A 12,592-nucleotide genomic window follows, 5' to 3' on the forward strand; every position below is an offset into this window, starting at 1 on the left:
CTTCCATTTAGATCGATATCTCTCCTCCTATTGTGTGTTACTTCCCCCACCTCCTAGATTGTAAGCTCTTCGGGGCAGGGTCCTCTCCTCCTCCTGTGTCACTGTCTATATCCGTCTGTCATTGGCAACCCCTATTTAATGTACAGGGCTGCGTAATATGTTGGCGCTATATAAATCCTGTTTATTATTAATATCCCAAGCTTCCATCCCGTCATTAAGTTTGGTGGCAGATGATGACCACCATGTCAGCGTTTGTCAGGCACCCAGGAACCACTGCTGAGCATGAACTATTCCTAAGGGTAATGAGTCCTACCCTCCATTATTTATTGTCACTATTATGTCTGAATGGAGGAAGCATAGCAGCAGAACCTGCCATTAAACTGATTGCTTTGTAGATTGCTTTGTAGATTGTTTAGCAGCCCATGGTAGTGTTATAGCGTGTCCCAACCCCTGTGACTGAACACTTGGCGTGAAAAGCTATGCGAAAAGAAACATTCACAGACAGCAGTGACTTCATGACCGGCCAGGATAAGCTTTTCCACAGTGGACAAATAGCCAGCACAGCCATGGAGCCGTCTGACGGGCGCATGCGCATGAGTCCTGGGAGGCAGCGGGCGTGCTCGTCAGCTGGGGATACCGGGGATAGCAAGTTGTGTCACACCTGGGTAGAGGGCGGTCACCCTGGACATCAGCAGGCTGGAGGGTAAACCCGGGCTGGGGAGGAATATTCATACCTCAGCCAACAAGTGTGGAGAGAGAGACCGGGGAGAGCACACATTGCCCGGGGAGGAATCCCAGGACATTCACTGCCAGCCAAGCTGCACCATTCAGGGACGCCTGAGGTTAGTAAGGTGACATTCCCGGCTCCCGTCACCTTGTGTGTGTTCCTCCATAGTGTCATCATTGTGTCCCCCTTGTCTCTCCCACCCTGTGTGTCTCTCCTCCCATCTCTCCCTACTTGTTTCTCCCTCCTTTCCCTGTCACTCTGTGTTCCTCCCTCCTTCCTCTCCCTGTGTGTGAGCAGGCTGTGCGGATCTTCCTCTGGGACAGAGGGATGAGGGGGGGCTGCTCTCTGCTGCCTTGCTCCCTGGGATGGTGGGGGCGGATTGCGGGGGTGTGAGGTAGGTCTCAGGCAGAGGATTGCGGAGGTTTTTGCCTTGGGAGGGGGGGCTGGGGTTGGTGAAAATTCAGCAATGCAGAAGGGCCAAGCTGTGCGGGAATGTGCTGGAGGCAAGCGATTGGAGATCTACCGGTAATCACAGAGCATGGTGACCCCGGCTATTCCCTGGAGGTCCCTCCTGTGACAACACACAGCCCTGATCAGTGTGTGTACATGGAGAGGTGTGAGCTGACTTCCTGTGTGTTGGATGGGATCCTCTCCACCTATGCTAGCCCATGTTTCCTGTGATCTGTCATACTGCAGGATCTGATGGGGCTTCTCTACACCTTTGCTGTGTTGGGCCTCACTTGGTTTGTTGTGAGATCTAGCTGGAGATAGGTGACTGGGCTTCTTCTGTGTCTATTGATTTGCATGTGTTTGCCATGGTTGTGCTGCAGCTGCATGGTGAGCGGTTGTTATGATGGGCCTTGTAGGATTGATCATGTGTATATTCATGTATTGCTATGTCTGATTCCAGTACAGCAGAGGCGTAAGTGCCCTTAGCATGACATATGTGTTGTATTCTTCTCTGTACTGTAGATTGCTGATTGCCTCCATCTGATTATCCCATCTCTCCCCATGAAATGTCCCACTCCCCCGACTACTTTTCATGCTATGCCAAGCTTGTATCCGATTGCTATGTCTTGCTGTCCGTCGGAGCTCTTCTCCCCAATGTTGGTAAATGAATCCCGCAGAGCTGTCTTATGTTTTACAATAGAATTGCTTAACTGGTTTATGAATGGGCATGCAAGCAGTGCTGGTCTGCCATGGTTGCCATGGCACCCAAATGCTGCAAAATTTGTCCAGCCAAACACTTCTACATGTTGAAGTCCAGGCTAAAAACAGGAATGATCATAGGTGAGTGTTTCCCGCTTCATCCGACTCATAATACGCAAGGCTTGAAACATGGAAAGCAGGGGATATGTTGATGGTGAAATGCATGCATTCAAAGACCTAGCAATTAGGATTTTTTCAGCACTTAGACAAATTTAGCAAGCAATTTCTTTTTTCTCAAGTTTTTAAGCATTAAAATCTGAAGCTGTGAATCAAAGTTGTGTTGAGGGCATTCTGCTAGTTAGGGCACGGGGACATGAGGCTAAAGCTGGCCTTGGACATGAGCTGATTGTCACCCACTCCCACTGATTTGGCTGGTGGAGAAGGACATTGTTAGGTTTTCAGCAGCAAGTATTCATCACTGACTGGATGCAATAGAAAACCTCACCTGACCGCTGCCCCTACGCTGACCTTCCACCATAGTCATATATCACTCATCTACATATGGCAAAAAAAGAACTTTTCCAACATTCAGAGCTGGTCTGGGTGTCATCTCAGGGTTGTGGTCACTTTAGGGGACATTTGTGATTTGCCGGTGGTCACATTGTACAGAATTTATTTGTGGAATACTGGGTGGTGTACCCTTTAATGTATTGTTGCATTTTCCATGCATCACATTGCTTTGCCTTCATTCCTGCATGCAAGTCTCAGAACATACCTTAAACGGTCAAAAACTAGTCTTGATTGCAAGCCAATTTTCTGCATTTAATATGCTTCTCAAACCTGCGTATACTAGCCCACAGACTACCCAGAAATCCTGCAGCTATAATGTATTCCATAATTACATACTCTAGTTCAGGAAAACGCTCTGCCTGTGCAGTAAAATATTTTTTCAAAGAATGCAACTGATTCAACCATTGCTTTTCCGTATAAAGAGTTACTGTCTATCTTTAAAGTAGAACAATAGCCTCCAATTAAAACAAAAATATGTCCCCATAGGTTGTTGCTGTGAACAATGAAATTTATTATTATTATTAGCAGTGGTTTATTGCCTGAAATGCAGTCGGTAGTGAGGGAGCAGAGACTAAGTGACACATTTCTGGTGCAGACATTGATGGAGCAGGCTCATGTTACAGGATGCTTTATTTTGAAAGGATAACTGTAACATTCCCAGTTATCCTGTTTCCCTCTCTTTCCTGACCTTAAGTTACCCACCCTCATTCCACACACATTTATTCTTGCCTTGATTCCAGGGTTTGGTGGTGAAAACTTCTCATTGTCCTGAATGGCAATGCTTAATGGGACTTCTATAGATGGGTCAATGCAAACCTGGCCTGAGAAACTTTGGGTTCAAATGTAAGAAAGTGGAGAGATGGGAACAGGCCATGTCTATGTTCATACAGGCAGTGAGGTTATGGTGTGGTTACCACTTTCCCATTGCAGTAAACTGCAACCTTGGGGGAACCTAGCATCTATGGCAGCTCCATAGAAAATGAATGGGGGCAGCAGTAAGCGGTACTGAATGGCCTGCTATCAGATGTGCAGGTGCTGCGGTTCTTTAAGAACCAGCTTTGCAGTGCCAGTGGCCAAGTGGCTAGCAAGGTGCAAGCCGATGGGAATCGCAGGTTTGATCCTGCTGCAGTTCTGAACCTACCCTAACTGGTCTTTGAAAGCAGAGCAATAAATATGGTAAGGTTTAAAAAGGGAAAAAAACTTTGTGTGTCAAATTTAATCGGTGAATGGACATGTTCAGATTAGTATTTTATTGTGGCATTTACCACCCCTTTTAAACACCAGGTGCCCATGAGCAGTAACCTGCTGTCTAGGTTAGGCTTTTTCAGGTTCTTGCAAACAGCTGCAAATGTTGAGTATATGGGTTCCTTTTTGATGTATTTTTTTTTTTTTGTCAGACAAGCAAGCAGCGCCAGTTCAAGCCTTTGGAGGAAGCAGGGGTGCCAAACTGCTCCTGTACGCTGCATGTAGCATCCACAAAAACACAAGGCAACACAGCTTCCTGTCAAATAAAGGATGATGAACAGACCCATTTGATCCATTGTTAACCAGTTTTTGAAAGTGGTTTTGTGTGGAAAAACTGCTGCTCTATATGAGGATTGTATTTTGTTTACGGCATGGCTGCATGGTGCTTATTCTTTACAGTTCATCTTTCAGTAAAGTCTGTGAGTATGATCAGGCTAATTGAATATGATGGACTCTGAGTGACTTGTTGATATTGGTACATTTAAAGTAAGCTTATTAACCAGGTCTGATTAAAAATCAGCAAGGAAGAACCTACAGATCATTTTAGTAGGAGCGGCAAGTAAAATATAAAAAAAATTCACATTGGAAATACCTTTTGCATATTTTTACATTCATAGAAAAAAGTTGGGAACCCCATGTAAATCCTGGATTTTTATTTATTATATTTATATTGAAACGGAAACATTAGACCTCCAGATCTAGATGATATACTTAAATACATACAAATGGAAATACTGCATTTTTATTTATTTAACAAGAAATATTAACAGATGTAATGGTTTACTGTGTAGACAGTAAGTACAGTTTTGGCCCCCGTAGGGTGGTATTTCCGCCTTTAGCAAAAATTACTTCTTATGAACATTTTGTACAACTTCCCCTCTGGGAAACTCACAAGCATATGTAACAAACTATATGTAACTGAAGGAATTTAGCATGGAAGTGTGGTTATAAATGCCCAGACCCTAAAGCAGAGTGGCAACCCCAAACCATAACCTTACATAACTATTGCATTCCTCTTAAAATTTCTAGGGGGTTCATTAGTGGTAGGTAAGTGCTTGCCTCTGAGGATAGCTGGGGTTACCGGGTTGGTCAGGGGTGTCAAACTCAAATACAAAGTGGGTCAAAATTAAAACGTAGACGAAGTTGAAACTTATTGAAAACAATTGAGGAAGTTTTTCCTTCTCATTAAATATAAAACCTTTTCATATGGAAACAAAAAGGTTTTGCTTATGTTATGCTAAATCTTATGAGTGGCCCGCAGCTGGAACTCTCTCTTCATTGAAATAGCACTGCAACTACAAGCCCGCTGGTCTATAGACGCCAGTGATGCCACTACTACAATTCCTGGCATTACTTGTGTTTATAAAACAGTCCAATGCGGGGCCACGCATAGGCAGAGAGCCCGCTGGTCTAAAGTCGCGAGTGATGCTGGGAATTGTAGTAGCGGCGCTATTTCAATGCAGCGGCGGGCTAGCTGCAGTTCATATTTAGGATTCCTTTGGGGGCCAAAAAAAGTTTGACACCCCTGGGGTAGGTCAACCGCCCTCTAGCCACTCTCTGGCTTTGGGAGTTTCTTTGATGACGGCATGATGACACCATAAATATCAATAGTAGAGAGAACACAAGACTTTAATGAGGCAAGGTCCACCAGTATACTACCTAACTAAGCTTTTAATATTGGCACCTAATCTAGAACATAGTATACTAACTTTATGGATTTAAATTGAGGGGTATATACATTTTATGTGACAAATCTTCATTTTTGTAATTTAAAATATGAGCATGAATATGCCATGTGTTTTGTTTTTTTATCATTTGTTCAAGTATATCAGTTTTATCTGTAAGCATTGTTTACATGAAAATCTAATGTTTGGGTGTTTTAAAAGAAAAAAAAATGTCCAGGCTACAGACAAGAGTTTTACCATTGATAATCCATGAAATCTTTAGGTGCTTTTAGTGTGAAGTTATTCGTTCTCAAAGATCCCCAAACATCACAACAAACTTTCCAAAAACAAGTCAGATTCAAGTTCTGGTTTAATAGAAAATAAAGATTATTTTAATCCCACAATGTTTACAGATACGGAGATCAGAAATTGATTGTTTTGAAGTTCCTTTACTCCTTATTTAGAATGTTAAATTCATAAATCTTGGACATTTATTCACAAAGAATGGTAGGAATGATGATAAAACAAGGAGAAGGATTAAAATAGCAAATTTGGCATTGACAAATTGTATTGCCTTGTAAAGAAATAGGCCAGAAAACCAGACTGGGAGTAGTTAAAAGCTACACATTGACTACCTTGCAGTATGGTGTGCACACATGGGATTTGTCTAAACAAAGTGAGAAAAGTTGAGATGCTTTTGAGATATGGATGATATTAAGAATGATGAAAGTACTATAGACACAAAGAACAACTTTATTGAGGATGGTCAGGAGAAAGAGAGGAAGAGGCAAACCATTAGTATATTGGGCAAAAGGTACTGAAGTGTGACTTCGGGGCTCATTCACACTTTGTGCAGTACACTGCCCCTCCTGTAGTGTCTGATATCAGTCATTGCTTAGGAAGCCATATCTGACATTCCCACTAAATGTTTTTCTGTGCAGTGTTTTGCTATTAAGTATTAAAGTGCAAGTATTTCTGTCCGTTTCTGTGCACTGCCCTATTTGTTGTAATGAATGGGGTCAGCAACTGGGGACAGCAATGCAAATGGGCATGCTTTGTGGTATAATTCACAGCAAATATATACCCAAATGTGAACATAGAATTATGCAGAGAAACTCAAACAAATGTAGGACACAGTGGAGACTCATTGTAACCACCATGTTCAAGGTCAGTACACCAGAATGAGGGTAAGAGACTCTGTTCAGAATATGTATATACTACAGTGTGTATAATCTGGGCACAGGTTCATAATGTGTGTTGAGTCATCATGCAATAAAAAAATCACTTTAAGAACTGGGCCTTTGGCATAACAAAATAGTATCAGCCGTCACAGATATTTCCCTCGAAGGAGATGTAAAATGAAATGTCTATATTGGGAGAAAGATCCTTTACTCTTGATAGACCTAGAAACGGCACGGAATCGGCAGGCTGGTTAGACTTGGAGGGTGATCACACAAGTAAATATGTATGTCAAGGCTGTTAATAGGTTTTATTATTTAGTGTGTGCATGAAGGGGTGTGTTTGTTTACCTGAATGCAGTGGACTAAAGTTTTAACTTCTACAATTATCAAACATTTTATATGTAGTTATTTGTCTGTCCATCGTAAGAGTGTGTAAAGGGAGTGTTGTCCTGTGGCAACAATCAGTTGATTTTTGGTCTCAATATATTCTTCATGTACTGTACAAGTTGCTCTGTTCTGTACAGTGTGTGTACACTAGAGGACAATGACTAGCAAGCTGTATCCATGTGTCATCCAGATTTTGGAAACAATTTTAGGTAGCTCTAGTGGTGCACAGAAACTTGAGAAGATATCTCACCATCTATCTCTTTAAGTTATGCTTAAAATTGAAATTTATGTTTTGGATAAACATGTGATGGTTAAATCCCCTTCCAGTTTTTTTCTCACTGGCAATGTCTCATTGGGCACATTCCTTTTATATCCTGTACCATAGATCCAACAAGAAGTAGGAGACAATCTATTAAGAGTAAGACAATTTGTATCCTTAAATGTGAATTTTCCATTTCAGTCCCGGTGACAATAGTCACTAGAGCAAAAAGAGAAGATGGGTATATTCCAGTGGGGACATAAGCAGAATTAAAAATCTGACATGTCTGCTAACTTTTCCCTATCCTATCCAAAAAAAGTTTGAGGATATCTGATATCCCACGACACTCTGCGGGTCAGATCTCATGCCGGAAGATGTTATTGAGCGCCCTAACACCTGATTCTCTTGTACAAGAAAGCAGAAATATTCCTCTACAAATAGAAACAAACCCCAGGCCGTACTATAACAAGCCGCTGCTGCTGTGGACGTAAGTCATACGTACAAGTTTCCTTTAAGAAGCCCATCAACATTCTGTCTGGCTCCATCCTCCTACCCACTTTCTAAACAATAGGACAGCTATAGAGCTGTGCTTCCTAATTCATTTCACTGATGCCTCATGTCACACCCTTCCAATCAATCATCCATAGCTCAGTTTCATAATCCTTTTCTTCTAGATCACTTGATATTTCCATGTGGAATAATTACTCATTTTGATGACCTAATTTGACATTCTTTAATATTTCTTACAAACTTGTGAGTCTCTGTAGTATTTTTAGAGTGTGTCAGATGTGTATGGTTTATTTTTATAACATCTTCTTTTCACTTGTGGACATTTTGTGTGGCGTTTGGACTGGATTTGCTATAGAGACTCAGGTTAACGGAAAGTCTGCATCAAGGTTTATGCATACATTTAAAATGCTCCTGTTTCTGTGCTGTGTGTTCAGTGCATATTGGTTGTAGCTTATTAGTTTGAATGAGAAACACCTAATGGGTACACAAGTTGGACATAAGTCAAAATCTAAATGAACATGTATGAGTTGTGTAAAAATGTTAACACTGGACCTTGGACACATATGAAATTCATATATGGGTTCTGTTCTGTCTGCCAAAGGATTTGTTTTTCTGTCCACCCAGTTCATAGACTTGCACACCTCTGCCACAAGGCACCGCCTATCTGGCAGGGCAGGAAACCTGTTTTTTTTTCTTTATTGTAGTTAAGTAATACAACTAGGTTTTATCCCTCCCTCAACTTTTTACTGGACATTAAAGGTGAAGGTGTGCTGCTCCTCCCTTCCCCAGTCTGTAAAATTGGAAAAGGCTGATACTACAGCAAAATCAGCCGCTTTCACTGCATGAAAGAAAATACATTTAAAGCAGAACTCCAGCCACAAAAGTACATTCCTTTCTAGCAGCAAAGCTTATAAATCCCCATAGTGTTCCCTAAATGCCTTTGCAAACACAAGAAACTATCCTGTAAAATTAGTAGTGGAATTATTACTGTCCTGCACATAGTCTGTGGGGGTGCAGAGCTGTCAGAGGGACTCTGCAGCTTTACCCACTACAGAAAACCACAGGGGGCAGATAAGACTCACACACGAGGGACCAGTCTTTATTACTGGAAACACCTGTAGAGCGGCAAAGTGCACAAGTGGTTTTATGCTGCTTTACTACACAGATCTAGAAAAAATACACATAAGAAAGGTTTTAAATAGAAATACACTTGCTTCTTGGATTTGGACAGTATTTGGTAAAGCATATTTCAGTTTTAATGTAGTATTAAATCCAGAGCTGCAGTAGTCTGTTTTTATGTCTGCAGGGAAAGCAAATTTATATCTTTTTAACCAATAAAAATCATTAAATGTACTTTAAAAAGTGGCAACAGTAATCCTATTTTGACCTGATATCAGCCTGTTGTCCCTTTACAGCAAGCAATGCGAGATGAGGAATCGGCAGTACTAATGACAAGTCCAATGTGACAACAAGGAACATACAGATAGATGAGATCAGATGACCTTTTGTCAGTGTGCTGCTTCTTTACCATCTAGTCCAGTGTTTCTTGACCTTTTTACTGCAGGTGAACCCTTAAAATTTAACTTTCAGGTCCTCTGGGATTCCCTTCTTTACACGGCTCCCAGTATGAAGAATGCCTTTTACATTGCTGGCCAGTGGTAAGAATGTCACCCTTACAAATAGGCAAAAACATCTTTTGTGTCAGTTAAACAGACTTGAGAGTTGGAAATTGCTAAGGGCTCAAGGAATCCCTAGCAATATGTCAGAACCCTAGGGTTCTACAAAACTCTGGGTGAGAAACACTTGTTTAGTCCCAAGCTGGGAGGTAATCGGGCTGCACTAACGATACAGCTAACTATTTCCAAACTGGATACGCTTTTTTGCAGGACAGAGTACATTTTAGGACTGGATAGAAATAAGTACAAAATGCCTTGGCATATCAAACAGTTCCCATATGAGCCTTTCAGATGTGTTGGTTGTTTGCTTGAAGTTCAGCTTTAAAGGAAACCAATGCAGAGAGTTATGTACACAGTCGTTGTTGACTTCTCCTTTTGAAAATGCTAGTCCCCTGTCTGTCACGCTAATCCATTGGATTTAACCCATTCTAAACAACTGACCCGAAACAAGTGCAGGTTATTATTTCTGACTTCCAGGTCTATATCTTAGAAAGTATTGAAGCCAGTGGCAGCCAAGCAGATAACATTTTTAGAAGTTTAGCAACAGCAGCCTATTTTTTTCTTCTTCACTTGTTCAATGTAAAGCACACAAGCATTTGGTTTGGTCATTATTCTGCGCTGCATGAATGAGTATGCTTCATTCATTTCTTATTGACCAGACGCAATCAACAAGCCGCAAACACTGCACAGCAGCTGCACTGAAAAGTTCAATGTATATATATATATAAATAAGCTAATTGTGCAGTGAAGTGAGTTGGATGGTCAGATTAAGGTCCATTCACACCAATGCACATTGTCAGAAGAACACAGAAACTCATACTAATACACACTGTTTGCTTTACGTCACAGATGAGTACATATTGCACAATAGGCTGAATATTTTCTACCAGATGGATGGGAATCTGTAAAAAGATTCAGAAAATAGAAAGATAGCTTTATAAAAAGTGTCCTGTAATTACAGAGTCAGCCATTTTCAATGCGGAAACACTATAAGGTGCATGCTTGCTAGGAAGCTGTCATTTCAGTTGTATTAATTATTAGTGTTTTTGTACCTTTTGTACCTTTTTTTTTAACAAGGATAATGTTAAAAAATATCTTCACAATTTGTAATTATGTAGAACAATGTACAATATAAATAATGATATACGTAGATATAGGCAGCCATACTTGCATATTACATACACAGACTCTGCCTGGCAAGGCTATACAATGGTTGTTCTTTACTTCACCTTATCACAGTGAAAGTTTATAAGCTGACTGACTGGTTGAAAACAATTCACTCCCTGTGTGGCTGATAGCTTATGTCAGCCCTTTGGAAGTGTGGGGACATAGTAATTGAAAACTTTAGTGTTGTTCCCCCTAGTGGCACATAAGAACACTTTCATCTGAAACTAAACCCCACTATACTCTCCTTACCCCGGTCAGTGCCAGGGTTTCCTCAGCATCTTCCTTCTTCTCCTCCATAATATTTTATGACCATTTTGTTTGGCCATGCCGGGATGATCTAACTCATGCGCAGTTCATTTAGTCTCATGCATGCATGTGCAGCTCAACTTTTTTGAAAGTTGCATGGAGTGATCATCACCTGTCCATTTCTGCAATAATGATATGCCTGATCAAAAACTTTTAAAAGTGAAACTTTATTTCCATTTGAACATCACAATAATATGAATAAATATTGAAATGCTTTTTGAAAATACTGTGTCTAAAATGATGTAAAGAAATGCAGATCGTGCCTTCATTATGTCTCATCTGTAGGTTATAAGATTGATGGTAATATTGGTTTAGTTGCCATGGGCAGTGCTTTTTACTCTACTTTTTGTCCAGTTGTATAATCAATAACATCTCTGTTATTGAAAATATGTTTCTGTCCACCAATGGAATGCTTCCATTTTGCAAACTACTAAAAACAAGCAGATGTTTAGTCTTGTATTTATAAACCGAAAAATCATTGCACATGTATATGTCTAGTAAAATGTAGCTGCATTGCAGTGATTGATTGGCAGCTTCTATTTTTATCACTGTACTGGGATTTGTCATTTATTGTAGCAACCATTAAACATGCTGCTTCACTAAACAGAACCAAACAATAAGACACATTGTATGTTTCATAGTGTTTGTTGTTCTGCTGTTGAGAATTTGCTTCCAGGGTTACAAATTAAATGTTATTACACATTGTATTTTATAAAATTAGCTATGTTAAAAATGGCAGATAGCATGCTCATTTTATTTAACTGCTGGAATACATCTTGTTATTGTGCTCTAATGAATGCATGTTGCTAGAGAAAGCCATGATTTTAATCTGCCTGCTTCCAGAAATTCTAATCAAATAACTATCTGGCTGATTATATGACATTCAGTTAGGTGGCTTGCTCTTTTGTTGAGGGAATAGAATACTGGGTTACTGGATGTTGATAATTTTTATAAAGCTTGATGAATATTTTTTTGGAGGAATGGAAAGTGTAAGCATTTATTTTTTTTCTACTTTGTGTTAATTAGGCTTTGAGTTATCTTCTCATAGAGCTACAGAACCAAAACAAGGCAGTTCAAAGAAGGGCTTTACTTATAAACATGGGATAACAAAACAATGGTACCTTATATAAAACCGTAGCCCATACTCTGTATGTATTTTAGATCTACTCTGGTATTGGGGTCTGGCCTGGTTAGGGATGTTTGAAGGTAAATTAGGGTAATGTCTGGTACTTCCTAAAAGCTCATACATTCTCTTTCATATTCTTAAAGTATATATTGGGATACCCAGCCAAAAAAGGGATTTAATGGCCACCAATAATAGCATATTTTATTTGTTGTGCACTGTATTATCCCTTGTTAACTGTGATTGGTATATTGATTTTCTTTTAAATTGTATAAAATATTATTTTAAATTACTATTCGTATTGTTAGCGACCAATAAATCCCTTCTTTTTGGGGCCTGGGTAACCCTATATATACTTTGTTTTTATTACAGTTGAGAGCAGGCACCCAATACCAATGGGTCATTTCAGGCACACCGCTAAGTAATTACATTTGTATGCACATTTCAATCCATCCAATGGGCATCTTTATTATCTGCCGATGACATGCACATCATTTTGACTTTAGAAATACATATGCAGTCGCCTTACAACAACAGTAATCATACCGGCAACATTTTCACATCTCTGAATATTCACTGCCGCCTCAGCAAGCTGGTTTCATGCTGTGTTTAGAGGTGATTATTCAAA

The 12,592-nt window shown here is 40.1% G+C and overlaps 1 protein-coding gene across 3 annotated transcripts in view; it reads left to right on the forward strand.

Annotated features, from left to right (window-relative positions):
* Positions 1–686: 686 nt before the first annotated feature.
* The window catches only part of ADCY6 (adenylate cyclase 6), a 133,160-nt gene continuing 121,254 nt past the window's right edge, over positions 687–12,592 (forward strand). Inside the window, exon 1 of one of the 3 annotated variants that reach the window (XM_072409446.1) lies at positions 687–842. Coding sequence is in view for 1 of the 3 variants with exons in the window: in XM_072409419.1 (XP_072265520.1) it covers positions 1,093–1,121 (29 nt within the window). In the remaining 2 variants the exon portion in view is untranslated. Of the gene's footprint in view, positions 843–1,024; positions 1,122–1,233; positions 1,253–12,592 lie in introns of those variants that run through there. The other 2 variants (XM_072409419.1, XM_072409411.1) reach the window with 2 other exon arrangements.

Source organism: Pyxicephalus adspersus, chromosome 1 (genome assembly GCF_032062135.1).
Source record: "Pyxicephalus adspersus chromosome 1, UCB_Pads_2.0, whole genome shotgun sequence".
NCBI lineage: Eukaryota > Metazoa > Chordata > Amphibia > Anura > Pyxicephalidae > Pyxicephalus > Pyxicephalus adspersus.